The sequence below is a fragment of the Typopeltis vanoorti genome, chromosome 9 (assembly GCF_054136105.1).
Source record: "Typopeltis vanoorti isolate ZY-2024b chromosome 9, IOZ_Tvanoo_1.0, whole genome shotgun sequence".
Taxonomy (NCBI): Eukaryota; Metazoa; Arthropoda; class Arachnida; order Uropygi; family Thelyphonidae; genus Typopeltis; species Typopeltis vanoorti.
This window is the reverse complement of record NC_143557.1, coordinates 90,271,890-90,295,867: the sequence shown is the minus strand read 5'-3', so window position 1 is coordinate 90,295,867 and position 23,978 is coordinate 90,271,890. Positions and strand designations below refer to the sequence as shown.

The window sequence follows — 23,978 nt, the reverse complement described above, 5'->3', positions numbered from 1 at the left end:
ACTAACTTCCTATCTACAATTTTCCTCAAAATCAGTCTATTACTTGTCAAGACTCCAATATTATCATTATCAGATCTTATATTTCTACTGTCTAAGGCACATTGTACCGTATCAATCCACCTATATCTAGGTCTTCCTCTGGGTGGTTTTCCTGCCAACCTGGCAGAGAACACTTGTTTTGCTAATCTTTCCTCACCCATTCTGTTTAAGTGACCATACCACCTGAAATTAGCTCTGCTAATGCATTCCTGGATGCCAACAATGTCAAGTTCTTTCCTAATATACTTGTTTTTAATATGATATTGCCATTGATGTCATCTGTTCTTGCCTCTAATCTTTCTCAGGACTCTCATATCTGCGGTTTCTAGTCTTGATCTGCGGTCAAGTGTTTTATTTCTGAACCAGCTCTCAGATCCATAAGTTAAAACTGGTTTGAACACTGTCTTGTATACAGCTAATTTAGTGTTCTGACTAATTTCTCTCTTATTCCATATGAATTTATTCAATTGACTTCCTACCATACTGGCTTTGTTGATTCTGTTGTCTATTTCCATATTTAATTTACCATCTTCACTAAAAATCGTGCCTAAGTGGCTGAAATGTTTTACGTGTTCCACAGATTCCCCGTTCACAACACAGTTGACATTTTCAACAATTCTACCTATTTTCATTGTCTTTGTCTTTTTTATTGCTGACCTTCATACCATATCTATTACAACAGTTATTCAATTTAGTCAGAGAATCTTGCAAACATGTAGTGGATTTATTTAGAAGTATAACATCGTCCGCATAAAGCAAAGAGCTGACATTAACATCTCCAATTCTGATATCATGTTTAATACACTTTCCTTCATAATGTGATCCATATAGATAATGAATGACAGAGGGGATAATGTACATCCTTGTCTCACACCAGATTTAACAATAAGCCATCTCCCTGTATTTCTTTCAATTCTAACTGATGACTTACAATTCAAATAAAGACTAAGTATTGCTTGATATAATGCCCCATTGACACCATATAACTGTAGCATATTGAATAGCTTCTCTCTTAGAACCTTGTCATATGCCTTTTCCAGATCGACAAAACTTAAATACAGATCTTTGTTATATTCCCATTCTTTCTCGACTATTTGTCGTAAAGTGAAGATATGATCCTGACAGCCTCTATTTGGCCTGAATCCAGCTTGTTCTTCACCAAGCTTTTCTTCCACAATTCTTCTCAACCGTATCTCAAGTATACTTACATAGATCTTGCCAGGAACACTCAGTAGGGAATTACCTCTGTAATTCTCACATTCAGTTTTATTTCCCTTTTTATATATGGGTACTATTAGAGCTCTACTCCAATCATCGGGAATTCATCCCTCTGTCTAAGCTTTCTGAACTATGCAGTGCAGCCACTGTAAGACTTTTATACCACCATACTTCAGCATTTCTGGTCAAATATCATCTACTCCTGCTGCCTTTCCACATTTCAAGCCTTTGACGGTTTTTTCTACTTCAAGTATGGATATGTATTCCTGACTGCATGCATGGTCAGTGTTTTTTACCACTGTGTTATTATCACTGCTTGTTTCTTTTAGCAGTTTTTCGAAGTAATTACTCCATACTTTAAGGATATCTTTTTCTCCTGTTTTCATGTCACCTTTATCATCTCTAACTCCTTTTACAGCACTCTTTCCTCCATTTCTAAGCTTCTTCAATAACCTCCAGAATATTTTGCTGCCTTCTTGATATTTATTTTCTATGAACTTGCCAAAGTCCTCCCATGACTTTTGTTTAGCCAGTTTTACACAGTGGTTAGCTTTCTTACATTTGTCTCTGTATTCTCTAAGAGCACAAGCTGACTTATTTGCCAGGAACTTTTGATATGCTTTCTTCTTTTCTTTCACTGACTCTTTAACTTCCTGTTTCCACCATGGAGTTCTGATTTTTCTATCCTTGCAGACAACCTCACCACATGCCTCTCTGGATGAATCAATCAGAGTTTTCTTCAAGGCTTGCCACTGAATCTCCAAGGTTTGGTTCCTGTTCTCAAACTCTTTCATTTTTTTCCCAATAATCTTTGTGTATTTTAGTCTACAGTGCACTTCTGAGAGCTGCTCAACTTTTATTCGCTTTAAAACTTTCTTACATATTATTCTTTTCAATATGAAATTCAATTTTATCCTGCTCAAGACTAAATAGTGATCGCTTCCAATTTGAAATCCTCTGTACACTCTGGTGTTCTGCACAAGGGAGAAAACATCACTATCAACAATAGCATAGTCAATGAGACTTTTCTTATTCCTTGCGTCTTCTCTCCATGTGAATTTGTGCACATTTTTATGTTGGAACATGGAATTAGTAATAACCAGTCCATGTCCTGAGCAGAAATCCAACAGCTATTTGCCATTATTATTAGCTTTACTCTTTGCTCCAAATTTTCCCAAAATATTTTCGTATGTCTGGCAATCATTTCCTACTCTGCTATACAGATCCCCAACAATGACCAACTTTTCCTTTTTCATTGTGTCAGTTGCTTTTTCTAAAGCGTCAAAAAATTTCTCCACTTCTACCTTAGTAGAACCTTCTGTGGGACCATAGGCACAAATAAGTTTCATTGTCCAGTTCCCCATTCTGATATTTACCCACATCACTCTACTTGAGACAGCCTGCCATTCAAGAAGATTAGCTTAGTATTTTGTGTTGAATACTATGGCTACTCCTTCTTTTCCTTGATTGTCATTGCCTGAATATAACATTTTGTATTTATTGCACAGAAAGATCTCACCAGTTTTTGTCTTTTTTGTTTCAGTCATCCTTATTATGTCGATCTGGTACTTATCTAATTCCTCAGCTAGCTCCATTTCTTTGCCATTCAGGCTTCTTATGTTGATAGTACCGATCTTTAACTCTGGTGATGTTGAGTTGGGGTGTGTTTTCAGATTTGTTCCAGTAGCTGATTTTTCGCTGTTCACCCTTGTTCCCTGACGAAAACAACAGGGGTCTTGTTTAACCGGGCGACGCCCCAGCCAGAATGAAATTTTGTCATGTTGTACCATCATTTTTTATTTGAATTTAACCAATAAGAATACAATTTGGTCAGCTAAATCCCAAATTGCCAGCCCATCCTCATTCGTTCAGTATCCAGGTAGATACCCAACAGAGTGCACAACGAGAAGGTGAGGATTGGACATTAAGTCAGAAGCCCTGGTCAGTTCTCTGCATTGTTTTAAAGGCTATGTGGAGGTCTCCACTTAGTTATACAGCTTTGACCCTTAAGCACCCCCCTTGAGTTCTGAGTTCTTCATCTGTAAATGAATTCAAGAAGAGATATGATAGATATTGTTTTGATAGTTTGCGTCTCCCGAGATGAGTCTACTGACTCCACCTGTAATAATAATAATAATAATAAATAAAATTTTAAACATCACAAATTAAATTTTAACAACAAATGTTTTGAACAAACAAATACACTCATTAAATTTTTTTTATCAATTTTTAATAAGTTTATTTTAAAAAATAAAAATAAATAAATCCCAATTCAGCACATCCCTACTGCCTACTATCACCTCTCCCCAATTCCTATCAGCTTCCTGGAGTAGTCATCAGCACTGTATATGCAGCTAGTAATCTTTTCACCCCAAAATACACAACTCTACGCTTTGCCACATTAAACAGTAGGAGAGAGGGAATGAGAAGAATGCGAGGGAGCACTGGAACCAGGGATAGAGTGATGCCAGGAAGGCAGGTAAGTAGGGGAACACAGAGAGAAAGTGTTACAGAAGAGAGAGTGAGGGATGCATGTGAGCAATTGAGGAACAGAGTGGTAAAAGGTGTAATGTATGGGGACTCAATGATCCATGGTGTGTGCAAGATAGGATGTGTGAGGAGTGCTTGCCTGGAGGAACGATAGAAAATGTGGCTATGGCAATTAAGAGGGGTGAAATGAGATGATTCTGATGGTAGGAACAAATGACTATTACATTTGAGAGGTAATGTAAATTGGGTGTGAGAGATATGAGATTCTTGCTTGAGGTTGTACGAAATAAGACGCAGAGAGGAAAAATAGTGTGCATGTTGTTTAGGTATGATAGTGACGAGCTAAGCAGAAGAGCAGTAATATTGAATAATATCTAGAATGTATCAGAAGAGAGGATTGGAATATGTGGATGCTTGGAGGGCGTTTCAGAACAAAAAGGAATTGTATGTGAAAGACTGCTTGCATTTGAATGAGGAAGGACGTAGGCATCTGGAGAGAGATTGCCATTCTGAATGAGTCAGTGTGTCAATGCAAGGAGACTAGAATGCCTAGGGTGGATGGTGGCAGGGGTGGCCTCCTATGGGAATGGGTACTTGGGAGAAGGGGGAGGGGACAACATCAGGTAAAGCTGAGCCCAGTGGATTCCATAGGGGATAATGCTGGGTCTAGAAACAGTCATTTTTATGCTTTATACTAATGGCAGGAGTATCTGGAATAAAGGAGAGGAATTGGTGGTGCTGATAGTATCAGCCTGGCCCAAGATTATTGGGATCAATGAGATGTGGTTGACAGAAGAAGAAGAAGATATAATAACATGAATAGAAGTATCAGGGTACAGCATTTTTCGGCAGGATAAGAAGGGAAAGCATGGTGTGGAGTACTGCTTATGATAAGTGACGACTTATGTCCTCTAAGGGTGGAGGCATTGGAAGGCAGTGACACTAATGATTTTGAAAGCATATGATGTGAGGTAGAGGTGGGCAAGACAGGATATTAAGTGGGGTGTTGCTACAAACCAAGGAACACAGAGGGTGGGGACCAGGAGATGTTTAGACAGTTGAGCTTGGCAAGTGCAAGAAAACTCATTGTTAATGGAGATTTTAACTACAGCAGTATAAATTGGGGAGAGGAAGATGCGTGTAGCAATAAGGGAATGGAATTTCTAGAATTGTTGAGAGACAAATGTCTTAGGCAACATGTAATACAGGGAACAAGAGGTTCAAGAGTTTGGGATTTGGTCATAGCATCAGAAGAGTTGATAATAACTGAGATGACATCTCTCCCACCAGTTGTAGAGAGTGACTGTGGTTTTGACTTGGAAGATGAATAGACATGCAGGAGTATATTATAAATCCCTTTTAATATCTTAAAAGTCTCTATGATGTCTCCTCTTTTCCACCTATCAACTAAACCTTTTAACCCATAAACTTTCAACCTATCAACCAGATTAATCACTCATCTCTGAATCTTTTCTACCATGTCCCCAAGAAACCCAGGTGTGACCAAATCTGTGCACAGTAATCAATATGTAGCTGAAACACAGCCTTATAAAGAGGGATAATAACTTCCCTATCATTACTTATTAGCATGTTTATCAACATCCAGATAATCCTTTGAGCCATTTTACCAGCTTTTGCAATATGCACTCTGAACTTCAATTCTATGACCACCATTATCTGCAAGTCCCTTGCTTCATCAATTTCCTGCAATCCAGTACCATCAATATGATGGTACTGGACTGCAGTTGAAAAGGTGGCATACGGTGTATGCCACCTTTTTAATCCAAAGTGCATAACCTTACATTTTGCAGCATTAAATTAATAATCATTATACTTGCTCACAATGCCAATTTATTTAAATCATGCAGGATATCAACATCACCTTTATCTACTATTGCTCTCCCAAGTTTTGCATCATCAGCAAACAACTAGATATCCTCTCTTAAATCTTTCCCTATATTTGATATACAAATTAAAAAGTAGTGAGCTTCTGTACCTGAGGTACAGAACCCTGAGAAATTCCACTAGTCATCCTCATTCTCCTATATTCCACTCCACAATATACAACTTTATGGTGTCGGTCCCCCCCCCTTCCTCATCCATACTACTAACTTCATATCTATTTGTACCATTTGTAATAGTTTTCCATGTGGTATTCTGTCAAATGCCTTTGCAAAGTCCAGCAATATCATGATGTAGTCATTTCCTTTATCCAATTTTGCTGTCACTTTATTATAAAATGCGAATAAGTTACTAAGACAGGACCTACAGAGCTATGATGCCCACGATAGAGTATTATATCCCTATCCACCCAATGTTGGATTTTACCTTTAGCCAACTTTTCCAATAACACCCATCACTTCTGATATATTAAGTGTGTAATTTGCTCTCTCTCTGTCTTGGAGCCACCTTTATGCAATGGAACTATCTTATCCTCTTTCCACTCCCTTGGAACCCTGCCACAGATGAGACTTAGATTGAACGCCTTCATCAGAGGCAATGCCAATTCTCTTGCACATTCACATAGTACTGATATGCCATCCAGACCTACTGCTGTGTTCACATTCATATTTTTCAATATGCTGAATACTTCCTTTTCATTTACCTCAATTTTGATATGCCTCTCAGTCACATCAGCAACTGCAAAATCTTCATCTGGATGATACACCGCAAAATGATCACTGAGCAACTCAACTACTTCCTTTGCCTCTGTCGTCTTCCTACCATGAGCATTGTTTAGAGTCATCCTACCATAGTCATTTTTCCTCTTACTTACTACATAATGAAAGAACTCTCTTGGGTTTAGTCTACTTAGCTAATTTTCTCTCATAATCCAATTTGGCCTTTCTTACCAGTCACATTCTTACTTGCACTTTGTACTGTTCATGAATTTGCTTCTTACCTTTTTCTTTATATTCCCTCCATAGTGCTTTCTTTTTTTTGCAGCTCTTGTTTTATATCTCTACTCGTTTACTTAATTCCACTTGTACTGCTCATGAATTTGCTCATCACCTTTTTCTTTATATTCCCCCCATAGTGCTTTCTTTTTTTTGCAGCTCTTGTTTTTTATCTCTACTCATTCACTTAATTCCCACTTAGTTTATCCTCCTGTCCTTGGGTATGCAGTATGATACTGTTTCTCTCAAACAATTTCTGACCACTTCCCATGCACTACTGACATTCTTTCCTTGTCGCTTCTCAAGCCATGACACTGCTCCAAGATGATCCTAAGTCTGTCATAGTTACCAGCTTTATAGTTCTACATAAACGCTTTCTTGACAGAGAATGCCACATGTTTGGCAACTTCCCAGACTGCATGGTCACTCTCCCCAAGTTGAGGCTTCTGATGCTATTATCAGATCCAACATTCTGAATCCCCTTGTCCACTGTATAACATGTTGTTTCATGTAATTATTCCTTAGCAACTGTATAAATTCCACTTCCATCTTGCCATGCCCCATTTCCTCCCTCCAATCTGTGTCCCCATAATGATTGTTTGGCCTGCACTCATTGTGGAGTGCAGGCCAAACTCAACCAGGCAGCCTCAAATGAGCCATCTCCCCCTGACCTAAAATCTTCTTTAACTTCTAATTTTGTTAGTTGTAATTCTTCAGCTATCATCAGCAATATCCTACCTTCTGTCCTATCTATACCTTTAACTATATCATTTCCTGTCAACCAAGTCTCACTGATGCCTATAATTCTGGGTGGTCAAGTCGAGCTGACCAATACCAAAAAACTTCTCTCCCTTATTCCTGTTACTTCTTGAATTCATGTACATGAATTTCAACATCCTCTTTTACCTACAAGTACCCTTGTGTAATGTCATTACCAACCCATTTGAATTGGAAACCTGTGAAATTGCATTCAGCATTTCATAATCATTTCTGTACACATGCTCATTTATCACAGGGGTGGTCATACACATACATGATTGTATCTTTCCTAATATTGCCAGCTTCCCTGGTTCTACACTTCCAAATTCTCACTAAACTCTTTCTCCAAACATCTACCTCAAAAACCATTTAAATGCAGTCCACCAGGCATATATCAGTCTTTTCATCCATCAAATTCACTCCATACATCTATAAACTGCATGCCATTACTCCTGCACAATCTTCTCATTGACTTATCAAGGCAACAGACACAATTTTTACTTCCTTACTCTTCATTTTTGTTCTTGCAACAACTCTTTTATATATATTCTCTCATTGCATATTTCTCCCCTTTCAAATCATTTGTTCCTGCAATAACAATCATCTCATTCAATTCTTCCTTATACAAACTAACAGCGTCACTAGCATCCTTGATTTTTGCACCTGAGAAACATGCTTTCGTCACTTGCTCAATAAGTATACCTCTTATTATGGAATCTCTATACAATACCATATCTTTATTTGCAGTTTCTTGCACTTTCATACTTTCCAAATTCACTTTTTTTTCATTTTCCCACCTGTACCACATGAGCTTAATACTTATCATAATATACTTTGAGAATAAATTTAAAGTATGAAAAATGCCCACAATGCATTCTGATTACTCTCCTGGAAAAATACCTATTCTTCCTTTCCTTTGGTTGATGTAATTTTCAGGGATTTCCTCTTGTTCTAGTTCTTTGTTTTTCTGTCTTTTGAAAAAAAAAAAAAAAAATCAGTCTTAATATCACATTGACATTAAGCTTGACAATTTCATCCTTTCAATCTGTGCTTATAGCTGAATCCACACTCCTGATATTACTTTTGTTGTCTGTCACTTTATCCTTTCTATTACTTCAATAATCCTCTCTTTCCCAAGAAATCTAACTGACAAAATCTGTAGTCTATATGAAGTCTGATCAGTGCCATTGTAAAAGTAAATAAGCACTTTCTTACTCTCTTTTTCCATTCCCAAAATCACTAGCCTCTTCTATTTTCTGATATTAGTGGAAGTACATACCATCAAATACAAAACATATATAAAATACAAAAATAAAAATACAAAAAATACAAAGAAAAATTGCAAAAAATATATAAAATGATTAAAACAGAAAGAAAATTCTTAGTCCACCCAGCTATATATTACTATAGTTTTACATACTTTCCAAACATGGGTGGAATTTTTCCTTTTTGTGGGTGGAAGTTGCATAAAAAAAAAAAAAGAAAATTAAACTTGAGATCCCACTTTTTTTCCCTACAGCACCACTGACTCAACTCTCAATAAAGAGCTGATCCAAAGGATCAGACTTAATAACTCTCTAGAACTTAGCATCACCTGCAAATAAAATATCTCCCTCAAAACTATTCACAGCATTATTTACATATAAACTGAACAGCAGTGGCTCAGTGACTTTCTTAAGTCTTGTGATACTCTGATATCGAGAACACTGCTTCGTCATATATAACTTATACCTATTCACTAGTTTTCTACCAATCAAACCTCATTTGTCTCAGTTTATGCAGTAACTTGCCATGAAGCAGTCTGTTGAATATTTTCAAAAAATCCAGAAACGACATAGTATATGCATTCTTCTTGCCAACGACTATGAGGAATGGAAGTTGGTAATCTTTACAGCAAAGGCAAAGTGGTTTATTATCTCCACATAAATACACTGATTATATCAGAATTTCAACCACATATTATCATATACTGAAAGCATTTCCTAAGAGGAATAAGGAATCCTAAAGGAGAACAACGTTAACATAGCATATAAACTAACAAGGTTACAGTTTTTATTGGTCTCCAAAAGATAAAACTTGTAAGAATGAACATTTATATAATTTTTGTTTTGTTTTATTTATGTTTATGTATATTCCATGATGAAAAGTTGCAAACGTATTAATGCATTGGTACTGTAAGCAGAGTAAGGATTTTTTTTTAACTTTCATTTATTTGTGTGTGTGTGTGTGTGTGTGTGTGTGTGTGTGTGTGTGTGTGTGTGTGTGTGTGTGTGTGTGTGTGTGTGTGTGTGTGTGTGTGTGTGTGTGTGTTTTGCATAATCTAGAAGTTCTGCAATGGGATTCAAACTCCCCTGCCTGTTCTTAGGAAACTACTCAGCCAACCAGGCTAGTAATTTAGTAAGAAGATGGGCTTAAACATTAATGTTGAAGCCCATATTCTCACTAAATTACTATTATAGGGCACTGTTAATCTTGTGTGCATAGTCTGCTATGTTGTTGTTTTGTTCAGAATACAAATACTGTTCTCTTTGCCCAATTTGTCTGTTTGGTGGGAAAAAAAATCCAAGTTTCTGGGAAAAAACCCTGACACATCTATGTGAAAATGGCCAACTCATCTTCAGTTGAAAAGCTCCTAAAATGTTCTTCACAACCTAGACAAGATGCAAATCCAGATCAACCATTAATATATAAATAATTTTATAGTGCACACAGTCAACTCTCATTATAACAAACTTGCAGGGACCATAGTAATATTTTGTTATACTAGAAGGATTTCTGTAGCACATTTCCTTCAGGATATTAAATGCCATGAAATTGTTAGGATTTTTGAATAGTATGTTTTAGTTTTGAGTGAATTCATTATATAACAGTGTTTGTTAATAGTGATGGTTAATATCTATAAAATATTTTATATGAACAATCAATAAATGTAAAATTGATATATAATGAATAAACATATTACTTACCATGCAGTGGAATTTGTAATAGGAATGATGCCTTTTGAGAAAGCACCCACATCTTTTATTATAATAATATATATAAACATACTTAAAGCACCAATATGAATTATAAGTTTCATCAAGAAATGAATGCGTAGAAACACTGATGTTGACGTTAAGGCAATCACAGCACAAAATGTATAGTACTGGGAAAAAAAAAAATCTACATTCATGATTAAGAAACAGAAAATAAAATGATTTACTTTCATTTTTTTAAATATGCAATATGTAACAATGAATGAAGTATTTTGCTACATCATGGCTTTACAGTGTCTATTGTTGCACTGTGACTAATAATAATTCTTATTTGACACTAATGCTGAAAAAAATAAATAAACAAATAAGAAAATACTTGGGGAAAGACTGTTTTATTATTATTATTATTAAGAGAGACCTCCAGGGAGTCAGAGACTCATCGAGGGAGGCCACATATTACACACACCAGCTATCATACTTATTCTTGAATTCACTTACAACATCCAATGGCAATCCATTTCAATCACGTACTACCCTCTGAGAGAAAAATCTAGCCCTCATACCCTTCTTGGCAGCCCTCATTCTCAGCTTCCAAGGATGCTCTCTTGTCCTTTCCCCACCCTCCATAAATTGAAAAATTAAATCAATTGAAATCCTGTATAACCCTTTCAGAAGTTTGCAAGTTCTCAAACATATCACCCCTCTTTCTCCTGTCTGCTAGTGTCTGCAGTCTACAAATTCTCAATCTGCATTCATAATCAGTATTCCACAAACCCTAATATCATTTTTAAACACTCTCCTTTGTACTCTCTCTCTCTCTCCAATATATCAGAATCACAACAGAAACCAGGAGACCAGACCTGTGCACAATAGTCCAAGTGAGATCTTATCAAGGCCTTGTAAAGAGGTAAAATAACGTTCTTATCTTTACATGTGAAAGTTCGTTTCAGCATTGCAAATATCTTTTGAGTTGCATTTGCAATCTTTGCCACATGACTGCTGAACTTCAACTTCTTATCTATTAACACTCCAAGATCCCTAGCCTCATCAGTTCCTTCTAGCTGAATCACACCAATAAAATACAACATTGGATACATAATCACGCCAAAATGAATGACTTTACATTTACTGACATTGAACTGACACCCATTTTCCCATGCCCACAATTCCAGCCTATTCAAATTATTCTGCAAAGACTGCATATCAGCAGCATTCCTGATTACCCTACCTATCTTTGCATCATCAGCAAATAACTGTGTGTCACTTGTCAAATCCTTCCCAATATCATTAATGTACAGATTGAATAACAGTGGACTAAGCACTGATCCTTTGGTACACCAACTGTTATAGTTCGCCCACCGTTTGTAGGTCCCTGCTTCGCGTCTTTCCAAGAATAGCCGATTCAGGTTGAAGGGGAGAAAGAAATGAAGAATGTCCAAATTGGTCGCCAACACGCGAAATCACGTGCTTTATAGGTAAAATTTTCTAACTGTTACACAAGCAACATAATTAACTACAATAATCATAAAAGAGAAGTTAATTTTCTGACCGGTAATAATAAACAACTCATCCCACTATACGGACTGATTACCCTATTATCGGAATGGATTCTCCTTTTTCTGAGATGCGCAGAAGTGTCGAAGGATCTCTAATTGGTGGGCGAATTATACCTTAAATCTTGCAGACTCAGATCCTCCATATACCACTTTTTGATATCTGTCAGTCGGCCATCCTCTTATCCATGCCAATATTGTATAACCCAAACCCATTTTCTCCAATTTTCGCAGCAGTCTGCCATGCTGTATTCTGTCAAAAGCCTTAGCAAAATCCAAAAGTGTCATGGTGTATCCATTACCCTTGTCTAGTTCAATGGTAACATTGTTATAGAATGTGAGCAAGTTGCTAAAGCATAACCTTCCCTTAGTAAACCCATGTTGTTCATTGCAAAGTAGATATTCACTGACACCCCATTTCTGAATGCAGGCCATAACCAATTTTTCCAAAATCTTCACCACCACTCCTGAGATACCAAATGGTCAATAGTTAGATACATCAGTCTTTGCACCACCCTTGTGCAATGAAATTACCATACATTACTTCCATTCCTGCAGAATTGTCCCTGTTCAGAGACTCATATTAAACATCCTGGTCAAAGGAATGGCCAGTTCAGCTGAACACTCTTTTAGCACACGTGCTGATATTCCATCAGTTCCTATTGATGAATTCTTATTCAGTGTATGTAACAGCTCTAATACTTCAGCCTCACACAGCTGCATTTCTTCATCTAGTGAAGAGGTAACAGTGAGCTCAATGTTGCGTTCACCAGGTTGATAGTTTTTAACAAAATTGACACTCATTAACTGAACAACCTCTTCTGCATCTGTAACCCCTCATGCCATCTAGATTTAGAAGAGTTATTCTTTCATATTCATTCTTTCTTTTACTTGCAGCATATCGATAGAATTCTTGTGGGTTGTCTTTAGCATGCACAGCCAGTTTCTTTTCATAATCAGACTCTGCTTTTCATACAACAGCTGTGACTATTCTAGACTGCTGCTTATGATGTTCATAATGGACGTCATCCTTATGCAAACAGTATTCATTGAATAAGATTACACATCCATTTGACACTTACTCTATTTATCCTTTGAACTCTCGGAACACATTCTGATATCGTGTCACTTAAGTATTTTTGTTTAAATGCTTCCCATTTAAACTCAGTATACTCCTCAGTTGGTCATAATTTCCTGCTTTGTAGTTCAGCATGTAACCTTTTCTGAATGGAAGATTCATAAACTTAGTCATTTCCCAAGTGAGTACTGCATGATCACTGTCACCAACTGGAGGCATAATAGTTACATCTTTAACTGAAATGCCATCTGACACTATAATCAAATCTAACACTCTTTGACCTTGAGTTCCTTCTGTCACATGCTGCTTGAGGAAGTTGTCCTGCAACAGCTCAATAAATGCATTTTCATTCTTCTCATGAGATTCTACTGCTACCCAATCAATATTTGGATAATTAAAGTCTCCCGTTATGATTATTCTTTTCACACTGACCTTTTCTATTTGGTGATGCACTTCTTCATTACCAGCAACCGATCCACCAGGTCTGTAACAACAGCCCACTATGTAATTTGTCTTGTTAGATTCTATCTCACACCAGATGGCTTCAAACTCACTGCCACATGAAATACTGTTAGTAGTATTACTACATTCATAGGTCTCAACTCTAACTGAATTTAAGTCATCCAATATCATTAGCAGCACACCCCCTCCTCTCCTATCCACTCTATCCTTCCTAAAAATACTGTACCTATGACAATCGATACCAGTTAGTAGGTCTGATTCTGATAGCCAGGTCTCACTAATTCCTACAATCTGAGGTTGCAACATATCGACTAAGGCAACAAACTCTACTCCTTTGTTTCTGATATTCCTAGTATTCTTGTACAGACATAATAATCTACCTGCATGTTCTTTTGTATACTCTTGTTTGAAGTCTTTCTGCCTGACACAGTTAGACATCTTGCAGATCTCTATTCTTCTCTAATGAAAAGATGTTTACATGCCTTCACGTGTAAACATCTTTGCACACATATGATGTGTCCGAACTAGACAAAAACAAAAAACAAACCTGAAATCGTTCTCGCTTCGTCAACATTTCCATGACAAAGCCCATTCCCATCATTAACACAGTTATATACCATTGTCGCTCTTACACTCACATTCACACCATTCCTCCCTTTATAATTTAGTTTCCTTGACTCTCAAGTGTTAGGTGTCATACCAGTTATTACTTTTTCTACACTTCTGATACCAAATGTATTCAGGTGTAGGCCATCCCTCTTATACAAATCCAATCTTCCCTCAAATTCACTCCACACATCCAAACACTCACATCCATTCCTTCTACATAGCATATGCATCGAATCGTTTGCCATCATAGCCCTTATTTTTAATTCATTTTTATCATCGCCACATAAAATACTAACGATTTTCACTTTCTCACTCTTCACTCTTGCCTCTTCCAGCAACCCTTTCATGTCCTCTCTCATACTGAACTTATCGCTAGTTAAATCGTTCGTACCCACTACAATGATGATTTTGTTTACTTTTCTTTTCTGTTTTTGAATTACCTGCGTTATATTTATAATTTTCGCTCCAGGAAAACTTGATGTCATAACTCTCTCATCTATAGCATGTTTCATTATAGAGTCACCATACCAAATAACTTCTTTCTTTTTACTAACAACGTCACTTACCTGATTTTCATTATTTCCTGACTTACCTGTTTCCTTGCTTTGTTGTTTATTTTCCTGTTCATTTTTCTTTTTCTCCCTATGCTCATTTAAACGTCGCTCAACTATTTGCAATTCCCACGTTGTCTCTTTGATGATCTGCTTCAACTTCGCTATTTTGGCGGTTAATTCATTTTCATTAACCTCCTCCATGTGCACAATAACCTTGTTGTCAGGGCTAACCTTCTTGTTCTCGCTTGCAGTGCTTTTTTTAGCATTACCTTTTTTGGCACCATTTTAAACGTATACTAAATATTAAAATATCTTAATAAAAATATGTGATAAAATACTAAATACACTATAAAACACTAAAATCTACATTGGTATACTACAAAACACTAATTTTCTGGTGAAAACAATAAAAACAGATATTCACACCAAAAACTCCTCACCAACCAACTTTACAGGAGCACTAAATTCGCTGACCAACCACAATGTATCCTCGAACTTTTCAATATATATTATATATATATATTTTTGCATTTTCCATTATTATATCAGATTATTTTATTTCCATTATTTATCAGATTAATATACGAAGAGATTTTTCATATAATAGCAGGAGATGGGGATAACAAGATATCATCTCTAGAAGCTGTATTAAGGAGGGTGTGAGCAAAGAAGTGAGAAGATTTTTGTGTGGAGAGTTGTGAATGGTTGAAATGCACTGCCTTATCTGCTGCAGAAAATGTGAATGTTGTAAGTGTGTATAAGTCTCTTTGTGTGTGTGTGAGAGAGGGACCTCCCATGATGAGTATGACTCCGTGGAGATCTGAAGATAATAAACATAACAATAATAATATTCAATCATCCAGATAATACTGTTTTGATAATTCTACTACTAATAAAATATATTATTATTATTATTATCATTTATGGGCAACTCCAAGGAGTCCTTAGACTCATCGTGGGAGGTCCTAAACATCATGTCAAGAACTATCCAAAGCATTTGTACAGTATCTATAATACTTTGCTTTGAACTCATTCATAGTCATGACACCCACAACAGACTCTGGCAACCTATTCCACTCATTCACTACTCTCCAAGCAAAAAACCTAGTTCTAACACACTTGCTAACTACACTCTTACTGAGTTTCCAGGTTCTCCCAGGTGGTCCCTAGTGATCTCCCACAAACACACTTGTCCTGAAAAATTTCCTCTGAATTAATCTTGTAAAAACTCCTCAGTAATTTGTATGTCTCAATCATATCACCCCTTTTCCACCTATCAACCAGTTTCTGTAACCCACAAATCTTCAATCTGTTCTCATAAGGTTCATTCCATAGACCTGTTACCATCTTGGTTACTCACCTCTGGATCCTCTCCACCTCCTCATCACCAAGAAATCCTAGCACCCAGATCTGCCCACAGTAATTAAGATGGGATCTTATCAAGGCCTGATAAAGAGAAACAATAACCTGCTTGTCTCTGCTTGTCAAAATATTCTTTAGTAACCAAGTGATCTGATGAGCTGTTTTAGTCACTTTTGCTATATGCCCTTAAACTTTAACTTCCTATCCACTCACACTCCAAAGTCTCTGGCTTCATAAAATTCCTGGACTACAGTTCCACAAATGTGGTATACAGCTGGTAATCTTTTCATCCCAAAATGCATAACCTTATACTTTTCCACATTAAACTGACATCCATTCTCCTTTGCCCAGTCTGCCAATCTATCCAAATCATCTTGCAAAATATTGACATCATCTGTATTAAGTATTGCTCTACTCAACTTTGTATCATCGGAAAATAACTAAACAGTTCTTCTCCAATCCTTTCCTATATCATTAAGGAACAAATCGAACAGTAGTGGTCCAAGAACTGAACCCAGCAGCACACCACTAGTCACAGGCCTTCTTTTGAACTCTGCTCCTGAATAATCTACTCTTTGATATCTCTCCATTAACCACCCTCCTATCCATCTCACCAACCCTATATCCATCCCCATGTGCTGCAGTTTATTGATTAGAATTCCATGTGGTATCCTGTCAAAGGCCTTTGCAAAGTCCAGCAGTATCACTGTAAACCCATTATGTTTATCCACTTTATCACTATATTATAAAACGTGAGCAAGTTACTGAAGCATGACCTACCTTTCACAAAACCATGCTGCCCCCATACAGTATCCCATTTCCAGCTATCCAGTCCTGTATTTTGTATTCCTATTGACCAACTTCTCCAATACTTTGACAACAACTCCTGATATGCTGATTGGCTGGTAATTTGATACTATCGGTCTTTGGGCCTCCTTTATGCAATGGAACTATTTTCCCCTTCTTTCCACCCCTCAGGAGTAACCTGAGCTGAGACTTAGATTAAACAATATGGTCAAGACTACAGTTCCACAAATGTGGTATACAGCTGGTAATCTTTTCATCCCAAAATGCATAACCTTATACTTTTCCACATTAAACTGACATCCATTCTCCTTTGCCCAGTCTGCCAATCTATCCAAATCATCTTGCAAAATATTGACATCATCTGTATTAAGTATTGCTCTACTCAACTTTGTATCATCGGAAAATAACTAAACAGTTCTTCTCCAATCCTTTCCTATATCATTAAGGAACAAATCGAACAGTAGTGGTCCAAGAACTGAACCCAGCAGCACACCACTAGTCACAGGCCTTCTTTTGAACTCTGCTCCTGAATAATCTACTCTTTGATATCTCTCCATTAACCACCCTCCTATCCATCTCACCAACCCTATATCCATCCCCATGTGCTGCAGTTTATTGATTAGAATTCCATGTGGTATCCTGTCAAAGGCCTTTGCAAAGTCCAGCAGTATCACTGTAAACCCATTATGTTTATCCACTTTATCACTATATTATAAAACGTGAGCAAGTTACTGAAGCATGACCTACCTTTCACAAAACCATGCTGCCCCCATACAGTATCCCATTTCCAGCTATCCAGTCCTGTATTTTGTATTCCTATTGACCAACTTCTCCAATACTTTGACAACAACTCCTGATATGCTGATTGGCTGGTAATTTGATACTATCGGTCTTTGGGCCTCCTTTATGCAATGGAACTATTTTCCCCTTCTTTCCACCCCTCAGGAGTAACCTGAGCTGAGACTTAGATTAAACAATATGGTCAAGGGCACTGATAATTCCCTCACCCCTCCACGTAAAACTTGAGCTGGTATACCATCCAATCCCACAGCTGTATTCACATTAAGGTTCTGTTATATGCTATGCATCTCCATTTCATTTACCTCCGTTCCCGTATAAGCCTTTGGCTCTCTCATTTCTGCAATATCACCACCTGGATGATATACTCTTGCAAGGTAATCACTTAGTAATTCTACTATTTTCGACTGATTCATTTACCTCCCTACCATCAGCATTCCTTAAAATCATTCTGTCATATACATTCTTTCTTTTACTTGCAGCATATCGAAAGAACTATTTGGGATTCTCTTTAGCCTGCATTAACTTCCTTTCATAACCTGCTTTTGCCTTTCTTTCTAAACTAGTTGCCCTTCTGGCCTATGTCTTGTACTGTTCATGTGCCTGCAGGTCACCTTTCTCATTAAATTCCCTCCACAATTGTTTCTTTTTTTTTTTTTTTTTTTTTTTTTTTTTTGCAGCTCCAGGCTGAATGGATGAATATCCTTGATGATGATATTCATCCATTTAACTCCCACTTGATTTACCCTCCTAACACTAGATATGCAATCTGCCATTACCTTCCTCAAACATTCTTTTATACTTCCCATGCACTACCAACATCCAGCCCTTGCAGTTTTACATGCCATGGTACCGATCCAAGCAATCTCCTAAGCTTGTCATACTTACCAGCCCTGTAATTCTACAAATTGGTGGCAATGTGGTCATATTCGTTATAGACAAATTCTCAGATGCAATTACTAGATTGAGCACTCTCGCACCTCTAGTATATTCCATTACGTGTCTCAGGTAATTATCCCTTAGTAACTGCATAAAATCCATTTCCTTTCCCCCCATGTGTCCTCTTCTCCTTCCAATCTATGTTCCTATGTTGAAATCTCCCATAATAATTATCTGTCCTCACTCATTAAGTCTATTTGTCGATGCCTACCATCTCCATCATCTTTTTCATCCCCTGGTCTATGGCAGCATCCAACTGTATATTTTGTTCTGCTGGCCTCCTACTGAGACATCCCACACCAGATAGCCTCAAATGTGCTATTTTCACTGGCCTGCAATTTCTACTCTCTTTGGTTGCAGTTCACTAGCTATCATCAATAACACTCTTTCCCCCCATTATTTTTCTCTCTATCCTCCCTGAATACATTGTACCCTTCACATTCTATCCCACTAACTATGTCATCTTCTGTTAGTCATATCTCACTAATGCAAATAACCAATGCCACAAATTCCTCCTGCTTGTTCCGAATGCTCCTAGGATTAGTGTACATAAAGTGCGAAAGTCACTTTATGCACACTATCCTGCCATTTTATACTAACTATTCCATTCTGGTTTGTTAGCAGTGGTACTAAGTTGGGCATATTATACACATTCTTAAACTCAACTGCCTCACTGATGTTTTCATATCCACTCAACAGCTTACCACCACCTCCCGCCACACACACATACACACACAAAGTTCTAGTTTCCCTGATTCTGCACAGCCACTTTCACTTCATTCAACAACACTTTTTTCCATTTCCGAACACCAAATCCATTCAGATGCAAACCATTCTTGTATAAGTCCTTTCACCCATCAAACTCACTCCACAAACTCCACACCACTCCTTCTGCATAACCTATGCATCAAGTATTCACTATTTTAACCTTCCTTCTCAGCTCTACTCTGTCATACTGTGGCAACAGACTCACTATATTAACTCTCTCACTCCTTTCTTTTGCTACTTCCAGTAATTCTTTCATCTCCTCTCTCATCTATACTTTTCTCCTTTTAAATCATTCATTCCAGCCACTACAATAATTTCTTTCACCCTACCCTATTGTGCTCTAATAGCCTCACTAACATCATTCATTTTTGCAACAGGAAAGCACGATTTTGTCAAACTCTCATTGATTACCTTTTATGAGTGAATTAATATTATATTATTATAGCAGCATCTCCATGAAGTCAGAAGACTCATGCAAGTGGTTCACACTAATCTTTATTCTCACAATACCTATCAACACGATGCCTAACTCATTCACTAACAGCACCCATGACCACTTCTGGTAACCAATTCCACTCATTAACTGCTCTCAAGCAAAATATCTACGAACCATACTTTTACTAACTGCACTCGTATACAACCTACAGGAATGATCCCTTGTTCTCTTCCTACTTCACATATTGAAAAATTTCTTCTGCATTAATCATATAAAACGAATTTTGTAACTTATATACTTCTATTGTGACCATTTTTCTCTCTGTCATCCAAATGAATATCAAAAACTCCAACTCTTAGGCCAGGCATATATTGATTTTGAAAAGGCATTTGATTCGATTGCAACATTAGTGATTTTAGAAGCCCTAAAAAATCAGCCAACTGAAAAATCTTATATTGATATACTTAGTCACATATATAAAAATTCTACTGCATCTATAAAATCAGGAACAAATATGAAATTTTCTATAAAAAAAAAGGGAATTACACAGTGAAATGCCAATTCATTTAAATTATCTACAGCAGCCCCAGAACAAATTTTTAAAAATCTGAATTGGAAAAATACAAGAAATATAGTAAATCAAACCACCCATGATTTGCTGATCATGGGTGGTTTGATTTACATTGGAGCTGTATAAGGCCAAAGTGGAGTTACTAGGATTAAGATTTCTACAATGGAATCTTCTCAAGGAAAACTCTGAGTGACTTCTTTCTCACTCGTCATGAGCAGTTTGCACCTTACTTCCGAAAGGAAGATGGCCTTGTGTTCTGCTACGATGTAGATTGCCTGATGAATGCCTTTTGAATCAAACATGATCCACACAAATAAAGAAATGAATATTTGAGCATTTTTTTTGTTTTTTTTTGTTGTTGTTCCAGATTGTTGTAAAGCAAAACTTACAATATATATATATGTATATATATACACAGAATAAACACACTTTTTTTTTAATAGCAAACTGGTTGTTAAAAATTTACTGAATACGACACACAGAAACACTGCATAGAACAACAAGAATCCATCAGTTTAACAGTCTCGCTAACAATATAATAATAATAATATGCAATCTATATGGCTGAATATGTAAAAATAAACGGAAGTATGATCATGACACATTTTCTCAAAATATTACACAGATACAGACACTGAAAGAGCAATCGTTTCCTTTATTTTATTTACAAAATTAGTCCCAAAATCTAAATTATATCTTTTATTTCAACTACACAGATAATCTATTCTGGTAATGTATAGAAAACTATCTTATATTCACAATTAACAAGTAGATAAACTAATGCTACTCACCCATGGATAATTACAGTTCATGTCGGTAGCATTTCTGTTTGTTTGTTGATAAGTAGAACTATTCATGTTTTCATTTTGAGGCTTGTTTAAGCAATCTTCCTGTAAATATAAGATTTTATTCTTTTAAACATAATATAACAGTAATGAATATTCACATATTTAAGAAATAAACATCAGAAAACATTTGCAGGTTGCTACAATAATCTATGAGAAATATGTCAGAAAGAAGTTTCTCGACTGTGTGGTTAAACTTTTAATGCTGAACAGTATTAGCATTAGTACATGGATTTCCATGTTCACTGCACCTTCAAATACACTGTAGAGTATTTGAAGAAAACAAATCTGCAAGAAAAAGGCAAACTGCATATCATCTAAATAATGATAGCAAAGAGCCTCCATAACTCTGTCAGTATAGATAAAGCCCTTTGGTTGGAAAGACCTGGGAAAGATCGAATTCCCGTCCATGAAGTGAAGAGCCTTTATCTGGTCTTTTTTGACTAAAGGTGAGTTAATCAGTCTAATGGAGAGATAAAGGGTTTTTTCCACCCAGAAACTCGAGTTTTTCGTCCCTCAGAACAGGAAAATCAGCCCCTGTGAATACACCTGGATCTACAGCCATGAATACTTACAACAATGTGGAAGAGACATTCTCCTTACATCCATAGTCAACCTCCTGGATGGAGACGACACATGATGATGATGATGAATGATAGCAAATAAAGCAATGTATAACTTGGTTTAAATTATAAAGATTTTTAACATAAGTTGTAAAAGTGAATAGTCAAGGAAACTAGATGTGCCTTGGTAGTGTGAATGCATGAAAGTGTGGATACATGAATTAAATTAAAAGGTCATAATTATGACTGTAATAGCATATAGAGTGAGGGAGAAAATTATAGTAAATTAAAGATGATCTAAAAAATGACAAGTTGGATAAGGAAAAACTTTAGAAATGAAGTGAGTAATTTCAATGGGGAATCAATACCAGATCCATGTTTGAACTGGTCATTTTGTAAGAGTTAACTGAATAATCATCAGGCTGACAGTTTACTATCATGAGTATGCACTGATGCCAGAAGCATTAGAAATTAAACTGAGGAATTTTTAGACAAGATAAAAAGATAGACAATATAAGAAAGGTGGAGTTAAATTCAGTCGAAATAGAAATCTTTAGTAATGGTGGAAGCATTGGTAATCTAGTCAAGGGTTCAAGGCTGTCTAGTGTGAGGTGGAGGTTAGCAGAACAAAATACACAGATTACACGGTTCAGTCACTACTGTTTCATTTAACAGTCTTTCAAAGTAATTATTCTAGATATACAGAATATCTTTAGCTTCAGTTTCATGTCACTTTTATCATTTCCAATTCCTTTTACTGTACTATTCGCTTTTTTCAATTTCTAAACTTTTTAAAAAGTTCCAAGAATATTTTGCCATGCTCTTCTATATTCTTACCAAAGTCTTCACATAGCTTTTGTTTAAACACTTTTATACATAGCTTAGTTCTCTTCCATTATTGTATGTATTCTTGTAAGGTACCTGTTGACTTGCTGAGAAAGTTCCATATGCTTTCTTCTTTTCCAGGCTTGCCTCTTTAACTTCTTATGGCCACCATGGAGTTGTGATTTTTTCCATTCTTCCAGACAACTTCAACTGAATCTATCAATGTTTTCTTCAGAGTTTGCCACAGTTACGCCAAGGATTGCTTCATGTTTTAAAACTTCTTTTTTCCTTGAATAACAGTTGTATAGTTGGGTCTACAGTTCATCTGTACTAGCTGTTCCACTTTGATTCTTTTTAAATCTTTCTTACATATTTTTTTGTTTCAATATAAGATTCATTTTTATCCTACTTAAAACTAAGTGATGATCCCTTTCGATTTCAAATACCGTGTACAGTTCCTGTATCCTGAACCAGCGTGAAGATACCAATGTAAACAATAATAAAGTCAATAAGACTTTTCTTTACTCTTGTGTTAGTGATAACTAGTCCATCTCCCATAATGCAAAGCACGTCTCCTTGCAGAGACAAGCATGATGCTATACATTAAGGGAAGGGCCACTATCTAGACTGCTTTCAACCTTTATTGAGGTCTTGTCAGTGGGAGCCAGACCCAGAGGTGGTGATACCAAGGTGGAAGAAATGGAAGTCACATTTACCTATAGAGAAAGATGTTGGAAATTTTTTCCACTTGGTTATTTATTAAACTAAATTCCACTAAATTTATTAAGCTATAATAAATTTAGTTTAATCCTTTATCCAAGTGTAAACAAACAAAGTTTGCACCTGAAGTATCTTCAGGACTGAGGCAACTCGTGGTAAAGGTGGACCAAGCTCTCATCACTAATTGTCTTAGTATCTCCCATAATGCAAAGCACATCTCCTTGTGGACATGATGCTATGCATTAAGGGAAGGGCCACTACCCAGACCAGTTTCGACCTTTATTGAGTTCTCGTCAGTGGGAGCCACACCCAGAGGGGGTGATACCAAGATGGAAGCAATGGAGAAGTCATATTTACATGTCTGCAAGGAGATGTGATTTGCATTATGGGAGATACTAAGACAAGGAGTGATGAGAGCTTGGTCCACCTTTACCAAGAGTTGCCTGTCCTGAAGATACTTCAGGCACAAACTTTGTTTGCTTACACTTGGATAAAGGATTAAACTACATTTATTATAGTCTAACCAAGTGGGAAAAAAACTTCCAACATCTTTCTCTAAATCCATTATATTCAGTTGTTTGCAGATGATGATGTGAAGCTGGGAAGGGTTGTTAGTAATAGTGCTGATGTGGCAGCCCTTCAAGAGGAGTTGAACAAACTGGACAAATGAATGGGGATTTCAGTTTAACTCAGATGAATGTAAAGTCAAG

At 36.6% G+C, this 23,978-nt stretch overlaps 1 protein-coding gene across 7 annotated transcripts in view; it reads right to left on the bottom strand.

The window, feature by feature from the left end:
- Positions 1-23,978, bottom strand: part of LOC150103239 (adenylate cyclase type 2-like) — a 457,038-nt gene that overhangs the window by 143,541 nt on the left and 289,519 nt on the right. For all 7 annotated transcript variants that reach the window (XM_090397822.1, XM_090397825.1, XM_090397827.1 and 4 more), the window contains 2 exons: positions 21,107-21,205; positions 10,370-10,548 (listed from right to left, as the gene is read on the bottom strand). In XM_090397822.1, coding sequence (XP_090253948.1) covers positions 10,370-10,548; positions 21,107-21,205 — 278 coding nt within the window. The remainder of the gene's footprint in view (positions 1-10,369; positions 10,549-21,106; positions 21,206-23,978) is intronic.